The 12,934-nt window shown below is 35.1% G+C and overlaps 2 protein-coding genes across 2 annotated transcripts; one reads left to right on the top strand and one right to left on the bottom strand.

The window, feature by feature from the left end:
- The first annotated feature begins 754 nt into the window (after positions 1-754).
- Positions 755-1,387, top strand: LOC140176212 (uncharacterized). The gene has a single exon (XM_072206129.1). It carries the CDS (start codon positions 755-757, stop codon positions 1,385-1,387), a length of 633 nt encoding a protein of 210 aa, XP_072062230.1.
- A 7,985-nt stretch (positions 1,388-9,372) lies between these two features.
- On the bottom strand, positions 9,373-11,744 carry LOC112722671 (S-adenosylmethionine synthase). Its single transcript, XM_025773779.3, has 2 exons — positions 11,361-11,744; positions 9,373-10,833 (listed from the first exon to the last, which is right to left on the bottom strand). The coding sequence occupies exon 2, from the start codon at positions 10,821-10,823 to the stop codon at positions 9,642-9,644; it is 1,182 nt and encodes a 393-aa protein (XP_025629564.1). The 5' UTR covers positions 10,824-10,833; positions 11,361-11,744; the 3' UTR covers positions 9,373-9,641.
- Positions 11,745-12,934: the final 1,190 nt, after the last annotated feature.

The following is a 12,934-nucleotide window of genomic DNA, read 5'->3' as shown; positions in this document are numbered from 1 at the left end:
TCAAACTCGCGATTGTTGGGCGTTAGTGACAGACGCAAAAGGAGGGTGAATCCTATTCCAGCATGATCGGGAACCGACAGATGAATAGCCGTGCCGTGACAGGGTGCGTGAGCATATTATTCACTGAGAGGAGGGGATGTAGCCACTGACAACGGTGATGCCCTTGCATAAAGCCAGCCATGGAAATGAGTAAGACTGATTGGATGAAGATAGCAGGAAAGCAGAGGTTCAAAGGAACGAAAGCATCTCTATTCGCTTATCTGAAATTCCTACCAATGAATCACATAAGTATTTCTATCCCTATTTTATTATATTAAATTCGAAAACACCATTATCCATTTATATCTGCCTAACTGAGATTTGCAAGGTGACCATAGCTTGCTTCATACCAACAATCTCCGTGGGATTCGACCCTTACTCACGTAAGGTATTACTTGGACGACCCAGTGCACTTGCTGGTTAGTTGTATCGAAGTTGTGAACCATGGTATTGGCACCATGTTCTTGGCGCCATTGCCAGGGGAAGAAAGAGCCATGAATTTTACATAATTAAAGTGTAATCACGATTACGCGTACCAAGTTGCTCACGTTGCCAGGGATTGTTCGAGCCTGGACATCACAATTTCGTGCACCAATGGACTGATAAAAAAAGGCGTAGTATTTGTAATTTCTTGGTGAACAGCCCTAAAGGAACAGTTTTCCTTTATTCATTGGACACTTCTGACATCTCAAAAATAACGGATAAAGTTGTCAAAATGCTAGAAGATGCAGTAGAATTTGTTGGTGAAGAGAATGTAGTCCAAATTGTTACAGATAATGCTGCTAATTATAAGGCTGCTGGAGAAAGAATGATGGAGACTAGAAAAAGTTTGTACTGGACACCATGTGCTGCACACTGCATAGATTTGATATTGGAGGATTTTGAAAAGAAGCTAAAGGTGCATGAAACAACCATAAAAAAGGGAAGAAAAATCACCACTTTTATCTACTCCCGGAGTATGCTCATTAGCATGTTGAGGAATTTTACAAAGGGAAAGGACTTGGTTCGGCCAGGTGCCACAAGATTCGCCACTGCCTATTTGACTCTCACTTGTCTTCATGATAATAAAGGACCGTTGATGACTATGTTTACTTCTGCTGATTGGAAGATAATTAAGGTTGCATCAACACCTGAAGGAATAAGAGTCCAAAACATGGCCTTGGATAGTAGGCTATGGAAGAATATTGTCATATGCCTCAAGGCTGCTGCTCCTCTCATTACAGCCCTTCGCTTGGTTGATTCAGATGAAAAACCAGCCATGAGTTTCATCTTTGAAGGCATGAGAAACGCCAAAGAAACAATCAAGACTAACTTCGGTTGTGTTAAAAGAGATAATCTTGAGTCTTGACTAATTGAAAGCTTTAATATTTGATTATCAATGTATCATGTTACCATGTTTTCTTGTTATATTCAGTTATTTATTTAATTTTCTTATTTTTATTCATTTGCATTGTTATTTTTAGTTATGAACCTATATGGGAAATTATTCATTTGAAATGGTGATTCCTTAATCCTTACTTCCTTAGAACTATTCATTATTTATTTTAATTTTAATTTTTGTATATTTATTAACTATTGGCACTATATGTTTGTAGGTTCATACAAAGAGAAGAAATCGGTTGCATCAAAAGAAAATGAATGATTTAGTGTATGTGATGTATAATTTGAAGTTAAAGGGCAAGCAAATTAGAAAAACTCTAGAACTTGAATTTGATGCAGTGCATTCTGATGATGAGTGGATAACTGAGGATGTTAATGAAAATATTGCTGAAAGTGTTGAGCATTCTCACTTGCCAACGAATGACAATACTAATGATGATCCAAATAGTAATGAATTTGCTATTCTAGGTATGAATAGTAATGAATTCAACATGGGTAAGGGAGGTGAGAATGGGTTTATTGGGGATCCACAACAAAATTTAATAGAGGAAGAAGATGAACATGTGAATGATGATGATGATTTTGTTGGCCGTGTTGAGCCTAAGCTTGAAAGAAATGATGTTTCTGATGAAGATGGTGAAGATGATGATGTTGATGCCATGGAAGATGAAGATATTGGAGGATTTGAGTTTTAGAGTTTATTAGAAATTTAATTGTTGCTTTGTTGTTTTCTTTTGTGTTTTGGTTGTGACTTATGAACCTTTGATTGTGTAATTGTGTGTTTTATGTTGAACTAGATAGATACTTGTGAAGGATTTAAACGTGTGAACCAAAGTACTTGTTGTAACTTGTAATTGTAGTATTATGTTAATTTATTATGTGTTTTGATGTTGAAATTGTTAGGTTTGAATGTCTATATCTGAGTAAATATATATATTATACATGATATATATATTTTTTTTATAAAAAATGTATAACAGGTAAACTCGTACGAGTCTACGAGTCGAGTCTAGGTCAGCTCCGCGAGTTTACCTAGACTCGCGAGTTTGACAACCTTGCTTGGAATATCTCGTCCCTAAAACTTTACTATAGTTAAGTCCATAAGCCAGGCTAGGTGATGTACCATTTTTTCTACTACCAAATTTTTTTCCTAAGATAGATTTTGTTGGAGAGGTTTTAACGAGGCACACCCCCCACCTTCAAAATGACGAAGGTTTCTTTATCATCTAATAATATAATATTTCATATCAACAAAACATTTTTTGCACTACCAAATTACTCTATAAGATAATGACGCCCCATGTCAATTGCTAACTTAGAACATACAATTCAAACCCTCGCATCTGAATCAATCATACACTCATTATATTACAAAATTCATACAAAAGCAAGGAAATCTATCACATATATCACACACATAAGGATACAAAATAAATCATCAACACAACCATTCAGAATATCGAATTAGTATTTCAAAATACTTACTAAGCATGAAGATGCACATCGCTTCCACATGTCCAAACAAAGACCAAGTCAAATTTTTACAAACCCATATAAAAGTGCTTGGCTACACTCAATCCATCGGTCATCCTAACACGAATAAGTTTAAAATAAACTAATACCAATAGTTCAGTTCTTTTTTCCTAATTCATGGAGCATCAGGATTCTCGCCCTCCCCTTCCTGAGTTTCATCTTCATCCTCTATCAATTCTCTACCATCTACAACCTTGCATGGATCCACAGCAGACAAATTCATCTCAGGAGCCAAGAACTTCACCTGCTCCACAGCTCTCTCAAATCCAGTAATAAACATTTTAAGGCCATGATTCTTCTTACTATTCTCCAACTCTTTCTTTTCAACACCTAACACCACCAACCTTGCATCTAAACTCACATTTTCCTTTTCCAATTTCTTTCTAGCATCATCAGCCAAAGTTAATTTTTCCTCCAACAATTTCACCTGGTCCTGTGCTTCCCGGAACTTGTTACCTTTCTCTACATTTTCTTGCATAATTTGGTCCATGCTAGCTTTGTCAAATGCATCTCTGGCATGCTTCAGCTCCTGAGTTCATCCAATGCACATCAGCCGAACTCTCATCACCTACAAAATACAACAAAACAATGAAACAAAGGTATACTAACACAAAACAAAAGGACCTAATACTTAACTTTGTCTACCTGCAAATATTGAGCAATGCCGATGTCACCAACATCGTGAACAAGCTTCACATCAGCAGGACCCTGACCATGCTCATCGGCCACCAGCGTCAGAGGAAAGTGTTCACTCCATAACAAAGTAAGGTCTTCATCACCCTTATACCTGTGTAACACTCTTTGATTTTCAGTAAATTTCTTCACCTGGTCCAAATCAACATCCTTTCCAACAAACTTATCGTCGGTCAGGTTCACCACTTTGCTCTTATTACCATCCCTATTTTCCTCTTATAATTAACCTTCTTCACCCGTGATGAATGATTCACCTCAGCACCTCCATCAGCTTTCACATTACTTGTGGAACCTTCTTTATCTACACTCTTCGCCTTGAAAAACATCCACAAACTACTTGTTGTCACTTTCAGAGTCCTTTCAAGTTTCACCTGAAAAAATAACAAAAACTTCAGTAAATAACCAACACCAAACAAACAGAGAAGTACACAACAACAAAAGCTTTTACCTAAGTATTCAATTACAACCTTTCTATCTTCTTCCCACTAGAATAACCCGGATATAGCTAATAATCAAGACGATGATACATTATTCATCAAAAACTCCACTATCATTTCATCCCTGTATTCCATCCTTTTCATCCCTAAAATTTGTCAAGCAGATGCCTGCCAGTATATTGGGAACCTCTCTACCCAAAACTCGTCCATATAAAATGGGTAATCACCCTCGACTGACCTTACCTTCATATACATAGTATTAAACCCTTTAAAAGGTGCCTTATATAAACTAAAGTTTGCACGATTTGGAGCACTGACAAGGTTTATCCACAAACCTTTTCTTACACTTTTTGCCTGAAACAATGCAAAAAAAAAGCCTACAATGAAGGTTTAAGCTCAAGAAATTCCATCAAAATCTTAAACCCTCTAATAAAGGCCCAAGAATTTAGGTGCAACTGAGATGGCGCACACCTCAATTGCGTCAGGATACCACATTCAAAGGAAGTAAAAGGGAATTTGATTCCCAATTCTACAAAATACAGGTATACATATAGAAATACTCACTGTCCTCTTCTCTATGAAAAATGTGATCAACTAACTCACAAGATAAAAACTCTATCCTCCGACCTTGACCGTTTCTTACCCAGCCAGCAGCATTCCCGAGCTGCAAAATACTCTCTTCACTAACAAACAATGATGCATACTCCCCGACAACAAAAGACACCCAAGCATATGGATTATTTTCATCTACGACCACATCAACCTCTACAATCTCCGATTCCTCTTTCTTTTCCCTTCTTCTACCTTGCCTTTCTTTCTTCTTTTCGCCTTCTTCTTCGTTCCACCTTTATTTTTTTCTTTTCAGTGTCTTTTTCTATTCTCTAAAAGCCACTCACAAACAAAACAAACAAACACAACAAAAACAGCACAAAATAAAATCACAAACCTTTTTTACTCATCTTCAAGAAATTTCAATCGACTTCTGAAAAATTTGAAAACACAACTTTCACAAAAAACTCTCACTTTTACCACCACAGATAATACTAATCAATGACCCCCCCCCAAAACCACCTCTTCATCTCCATATCAATTAGGACCGTTCATCGTGAACCATAAAACACTTAGTCAACTATCATGACATTTGTAATTGCAATTACATTAATTGATCACATCCTATCAGTTACTTTACCTACACATTTCATTTTTTCTTTTCCTCTTTTCTCAACATTTTTCTTATTTTATTTATTCATTTACACACATCATCTCGAAACTAAGTTTCTAAATTCAAATATAAAACACATGATGTATATAAGTTCCACTTGGGGTACCACTACCTTAATTATGAGTTATAGGTAAAAAAGTTCAACCTGTCTACATCCAAAAAATACCGCAGGTCAAGAAAATATCACAGGTCAAGTTTGGGGACTGTGATTCGTTACCCAAAATACCGGACCAACTATACTTATAACTCATAATCTAAAAGACATGAAATAGACCACATGCTACACTAAATGAACGAGATTCTCTTTCCTAATCGATCAATCCATAAAGAGTCAAAAGCGGTTACCAAAAATTTAAAAAAACAAACCCCAAATAATTCTAAAGATATAAAACGATTACCTATAACTGATTCATTTTATAAATACAAAACTCTTTATACTTATTAGGTACATTATTCACTCTAAATATCATCTCTACTGTCTTACACTATTTTTAACTTGAGCGTTAAAATGTTTTTGCAGGTGTTTACTGCCGCTCTTCCTTAAAAAACCGATGTATATTTCGTTTCACTCAAAAATAGACGAGTTCGAATACTGAATATGACAAACTATACCTCAAAACCAGTTATCTACCACCAAACAATATCTATTATGTTATTTTTTTCGATTTCAAGTATCTGTATTAGAACATCAAAACCAATGCATGGAAAGGCGTGGAAATCATCAAATCATGTGTGTTGTAGGCACGTGATTTTTTGAAGTCCTCCCTCCCTAAATAAAATTGAAATATCACCATGCTGCACTTTTTTAATTAAATAAAATCATACACCACCAACTATATATGAGAACGGAGGAAGTGAGAAGTGTTTTGGCTTTTTTCCAATTAAAGGGGATTCAAAAATCAGCAGATCACCGTACACGTAGTGGCGAAAAACGACAGAGTACATGGTAACAATTTCTTTCATATGATGCATATAATGTTCATTAGTCACTGCTACATGAATGAATAACTTACTTGCCAGTGGTCCAATCCACAGATTCGGCACCTTGAATTGGTTACAAGTGGCTTCGAGAATATGGTAATATGCAAAATCTATGAAAAGGCAATAGCATTATTTCTCCATAGATCAAAATATTTTTGTTCTTTAGCTCCTTTGATCCTGTCATAAATCAAAACATAAGGTTTTCGATGGCTCCACCTTTTCCCATTATAAGGTGACCCTTTGTTAATGTTCAAATAATAATAATATTTTTAGTCTAAACGACGTGTATAGTCCGATCAAGTCAGGTACAATTATTTGAGTAGCAAATATTATATCTTTCGAGGAATCAATACTTGAAAAAAGAAATTCACATTGAAAGCTAATACTTTTTTACTATTTTCAAATTTTAACATAATTAAAAGTTTTTGTTCATATGATCATATCTATATCTGAGGTAGTCCAACCTCAAATTCAAACTTGACAACGTATCCTATAAAAATGGCTACTCTCTCTCAAACTCGGCCCAATAGCACAAAGTTTGTTATTTTAGACCGAATCTAAACGGATCGAACCAATTAGGTACAGATCCCGTAATCAAGTTGTTACTCGAAATGGGAAACAAATCAGATGCTCTCCTCGTTATTTTGGTTATTACCATTCAGGTAGTAATCAACTTTTACAAAGGCATAACTTTTTCTAATGCTCACTATTTTCTGAAGTCATCCACAAGGTATAATTGAATTTCGTTTTCTATTTTATAAATACTCAACACTAGACTTAACTTGCTAAAACTTGTTAAGTATCCTTACCATCGTTTGGACAAAAATGTTGAAACACCCTTTTAAAGCGTTTGGACCTCTCGTTTAGACCTAAAAACATCATTCTTGTTTCAAGTAACACTTCAGAAGTGTTTTAATCTTAAAAAACTTGATTAAGTAAGCACAATTGTATGCTAATTGAGTTACTCATAAGTTGGCTGCCAAAGCAAAGTTAGGTAAGGTTTGATGATCTTACAAATACTTGTTTTTTAAGAAGGAAAAAAAGAAAGAAAAAAAAAATTGTTGGGGTCGGGTGCAGTGGTCCAAAAGAAAGGGCGAACGAGAAGTGGGCGAGTGTTACATTTTGAACGGGGAAAATGAATATGGACAATTAGGAGAAGTTAATATCAATAACAATAACAATCACATGTGCCTAATAGTAATATCATAAAAATTTTGTATTAACTTAAATGGAGGTGGGGCTGATTTCAGGCCAATAATGCTCCCTCATATGCGAAGAGTACTGTAACAAGACACTATAACGATGGCATCATATAGTTTATACACGACAAACTGCCATCATGCTCCTTTTAGTTCAGGCAACGTGGTCTTGAGCCATTGAAGAGATATTAGTTTTTGTCGAATTACTTAAATTGGACAAACACAATAATAATAATAATAATAATAATAATAATAATAATAATAATAATAATAATAATAATAATAATAATAATAAATTATTTGAGTTTATTTTCAATGAATATTGACAATATAGAAAAGTTTTATTTATAGACAAAATAATGTTTTGGACCTTGAAAGTTCCAAAGTTTTGATGAAAGAGAAGTTGGTTTTATGATAAGATAATATCACAAATGACTTGGTATCATTTTTTATTTGAAAAATTTATCTCCCCTAACCTCTTGACTTCTGTCAGAATGACTGCACAACCATTAAGGAACTCAGAACACTTCGAAATTATGGCCTTAATTTGGTTGGGGATTTGTAACAAGGCTAAAACTAAAATGTTAGTTTTGACTCTTATTTTTTGTGATTTATTTTTTTGTTTTTCTTTTTTGTCTTACACTACACACACTAAAAAGGATTTTATATTCCACTTCTAAGATTTGAACTCTATTACAACTTGATGAGAGACCTACTAATTCTGCATCTGTCGAAGCCTTTAGCTGCTGATTTGTTTTGTTGTTGAGTTTAATGTTGCAAGTGCAAATTTTTACAAATTGTTGTTGTTTAGTTTCTTCATTTTGTTTAATGGACATGTCTGGGATCAAAGAATGGAACAAAAATTAAAAAGATAATTTGATGGAAACTAGAATAGCTATGGTCCGGTCGGGTGGGCCGTGGGGGAGAGTTAAGTTAGTGAAAACTGAAGAAATAGATGAAAAAGGTGGACAATTCAGAAATGTAATATACATTAAAAAAGGGTATATTAGGTATTTTAATAATTTTATCCAACTAAAATTTTGATGGAACACGGAAAACCAAGGTAACACGTTCACCGACTTTATGCATACCTCAATGGAAAGTGGATCTGAGTCTTAGCTAGCTCAATGCAACTTGGTAGTGATTGTAGTTGCTTTAAGATGCGGTTGTGGCTAAGAGTCACGAGGAATCTCCATCTGTCTGATCCTTGTCTTGCACAACACCAAAAGTTGAACAACAAACAAAACTGTCCTTCCATTTTCACCACCTACTACATTAACATGGAGGGCCATAGTTCCATGATTCACTGAAATACTTTTTTACCTCGGCATGATGACGCATAAATTTTAGAGACAGATAGATATAGTAGCGAATTTCTGCTGAAGAAGTTCTTTAATGTAATTGTCATTGAACGAATTAATATATTCCACATATAGGTCATTCTTCTTGTCATAGCTAGTTAGCCAGTTAGGCTTTTCCTACTAAGTACTAACTAACCTAGCTTCACTTTTGAGTTTCTAACTGGGATCTTTACGATCTTTCCCTAAAACTTTTGAATTAATTTTTCTTACACGGTTTTTAGACGAGCTTCAAAAGCCTTTCATATGACATTACCAACATGCGAAAATACTGTCAAACGTCGGCTATATATTGCATTGAATCTCTATTAGATATTGCAACTTCTTGTAGCAGTAGCATTTTATTTGTTTAACATTGGATTGTAAACTATACTCATAAAGTAACATTGTCCTTCAAATTCAAGATTTGAAGGGGGAACACTGACGAAGTTAATAAGGTATAAGAGTTCTTCTGGAATCAGAAAACACGTATTGCAGCTACTTCTCTTTTTTTGGCATAGGGATTAGGATTAAAATGCACAAGATTCGAGTGGGAAAAAGTAATATGAGATTCATTTAGTAAATCGTATACTCTCTTTTTGATTTGCTACTATTACACAATATTAGGCATACAAACTGAGAGTACATTTTCTTGTTGACCATGTAAAAAAAATTACAAAAAAAAAAAAAAAACAGAAAAAAAAACGATAAAAAAACATGATGAAGAGACAACACACACAGGTGTAGGGATTAATTAGATATATGATGATAGAAATAAGGTGCAAAATTCCCAGCACACGCAAGCGGTGAAATCACTGAATTAGGCCTTCTCCCACTTGAGGGGCTTCACAACCTCCCATGTGAAGTCAGAGTCATCCCTTCCAAAGTGTCCATAAGCAGCAGTCTTCAAGAACCTGTTGTTGCCACCTCTCTTTAGATCAAGGTTGATTGAGATCATTCCTGGCCTGAAGTCAAAGTTCTCCTTCACAATCTGGAGGATCTCCTTGTCAGGGATCTTCCCAGTTCCATAGGTATCAACAAACACAGATAATGGCTCTGGCACACCGATGGCATAGGACACTTGCACAATGCACCTCCTGGCAAGTCCGCTGGCAACAATGCTCTTGGCAGCCTGCCTCACAATGTAGGCTCCACTCCTGTCTACCTTGGTTGGGTCCTTTCCCGAGAAGGCACCACCACCGTGTGCTCCCCATCCACCGTAGGTATCGATGATAATCTTGCGGCCAGTGAGACCTGCGTCACCATGAGGCCCACCAATGACGAATCGGCCTGAGGGGTTCAAGTGGAAGATGGTCTTCTCGTCCAGGTACTTCTCCGGGATCACAGGCTTGATAACATGCTCCTTGAGATCTGCGGCAATTTCATCGTTGGTGACGGTCTCATCGTGCTGAGTTGAGATAAGCACGGTGTGGACACGGATGGGAACCATGGCACCCTTGTCATTGACATACTCAACTGTGACCTGGGTCTTGCCGTCGGGCCTCAACCAGGGGCATGTGCCGTTCTTGCGAACCTCGGTGAGTTTTGCGCCAAGCTTGGTTGCAAGAACATGGCTCAAGGGCATCAACTCAGGGGTCTCATCAGTGGCATAGCCAAACATGTGACCTTGGTCACCAGCACCAATCTCCTCGGGCCTTTTTGTGAGATGGCCATGGACACCCTGTGCAATATCAGGGCTCTGTTGCTCAATGTTGACAAGAACCTTGCAGTTGTCAGCATCAAGACCAACATCGTTGGAAACGAATCCAATGTTCCTGCAGGTGTCGCGGACAATCTTCTCGTAGTCTACATTGGCCTTAGTTGTAATCTCTCCAAAGACCATGACCATGTTGGTCTTGGTGCAGGTTTCACAGGCAACCTTGCTGTCTGGGTCCTGCTCGAGGCAGGCGTCAAGGACAGCATCGGAGATTTGATCACAGAGCTTGTCTGGGTGTCCCTCGTTCACCGACTCGGAGGTGAAAAGGAAAGTCTCTGCTGCCATTTTTTACTAACTGCACAACAATAGATCAAATCAAAGAATTAGCACCTTGCATAAAAACAAACACATAGAAGGCAAAGACAAAAGATCCAAAAGAAGCTCCTTATTCCAACTATGCCTATAGCAACCAGTAATTACAACAATTCTTTTATAAAAAAATAACCTAATCGGTACAAATTCAAAGTCTAACGTTTATTTTCCAAATCCAGCAAATTTCAGAAAATAAACAAATTCGTCCAAGAAATGAAATTTATATGTCTAAATCTTAAGTCAACCGAACAAAAACCTAGTCATTAACACATGAATTCAACTAGATCTGAAATCCAAACGCGAAATTAACAAGTGTTAGTGCACTTCATATTAAGATCTCATACGAACGAACTTGAATTCAGCATAAACACGCTAGCTAAGAGCCTATCGAGTGAAGAAAACCACTAGATCTACAACATGACACAAATTTTCATGACATTTTCTTCTTGCCAACATAACAGTTACTACTACTTGCAAATTGCAAGAGAGAAGAAAAGAAGAGAGTAATACCTCTGAAGGTAGAAGAAGAGCAGAGAAACGGTTAAGAAGCTCGAACTCCGAGTAACGAGCAAGAGAGAGAAGTGAATGGTGCCTTGAGAGAGGTGGATGCTTTGCTTAGCTTGGGGCCTCTGCTCAAAGCTGTGCGAGTTCAAACGTGACCCCTGAGACGCCATTTATAGGGGTGGGGGTTGCTCGAGTGGCTTCAATGACGAAAATGCCCCTCGGTAGGAGGATTATATTTTGGGTTAGATTCATTTCAACCATTTTCCAATGAGGGAACCGTCCCCTTCACTCGGGAAAATTGAATTGAATTCAGCTGTGCTGAACTGAGTTCAATATATTAAAAAGGAATTCTTTTGTAAAATTATTCAGGATTTAATTTCATGTTGCGCCTGTAAATAATTAAATATCTCATATGTATTTAAATAAATATATTTATAAACATATATTTAATTTTTTTTGTTACATAAGTAAAAGTACTTTTTTTTTACACTCAATTGCATAATTAATGTTAAAAAATATTATATTGAATGATTATATTATTTGGGACAAAAATAAGTAGGCACTGGCCCTAACAAATTTGAAATATATATATATATATATATATGAGACATGCTACACATATAAGTTTATACAAGTTAACTCTAACCCAATAAAATTCACTTTTATAATACAAGAAAGAAGAAGAAAAATTTTAAATTATATAGAACTTATTAATATATATATACTAAAAATTCTTAAACAATACAATATAAATAACTTGTATGAACTTGTATATATAAATGACTTGTATGTAGAGAATAATTTTATATATATATATCTTAATATTAAACTCACAAATTAAAAAAATCATGAATTTTTATCAATATTAACTTAATTTATGATTTTTATATTCTAATAAAATAATTTTTTTATTGCAATGACTCACAAGTCAAAGGCTCAAGAAATAAGGTCTAAAACAAAGTCGTACTTTAACTATATATATCTTTGTTATATATTATCCGCTTTTCTGCTTTAAAAAAAAAAAAGGTAACAATAACGCGTAAACCCCCCCCCCCCCCCCCTTATTTTTTGGTGACTCTCCCATATTTAAACTTTATTATATATATTCCTAGGCTTTTGACCTCATCTTCTTTGCAATTTTTTGGATTCATCTCTAATTTCAGTGAACAGAAGTATAGAACTAATTAAAACATCAGATATTCACCGTCAAAATAATAATTAATCTTTAGCTAATTAGTACACATCTTAATAAATAGAATAATATTAACCTAAAATTTTTCATATATAAAATAAAAAATATTATATATATATATAAAATCAATCACTAAATTGATTACTACATATTTGTATATAAATATATGTTATAATTAATTTATTTTCAATATATATTTTATATATTAACATATATTTTATATAAATAATTAATTGTGTGATTAATTTTTTTATACGTATGTAGATAGAATATCCAATATTTGACTAGGGGACTATAAGTGTTTTCTATTTAACCACAGTTTAAGACTTTAATGATCAAAATTATAAGTTCAATTTTATAAGCACCAATCTTTTTTAGAAAAAAAAAG

Source organism: Arachis hypogaea, chromosome 11 (assembly GCF_003086295.3).
Source record: "Arachis hypogaea cultivar Tifrunner chromosome 11, arahy.Tifrunner.gnm2.J5K5, whole genome shotgun sequence".
NCBI classification, from domain to species: Eukaryota; Viridiplantae; Streptophyta; class Magnoliopsida; order Fabales; family Fabaceae; genus Arachis; species Arachis hypogaea.
This window is presented reverse-complemented; position numbering and strand designations above follow the sequence as displayed.

Excerpts from the sequence above, each read along its gene's own strand:
- LOC140176212 (XM_072206129.1), top strand. The coding sequence starts at position 755 with ATGCTAGAAGATGCAGTAGAATTTGTTGGTGAAGAGAATGTAGTCCAA.
- LOC112722671 (XM_025773779.3), bottom strand. The coding sequence starts at position 10,823 with ATGGCAGCAGAGACTTTCCTTTTCACCTCCGAGTCGGTGAACGAGGGA.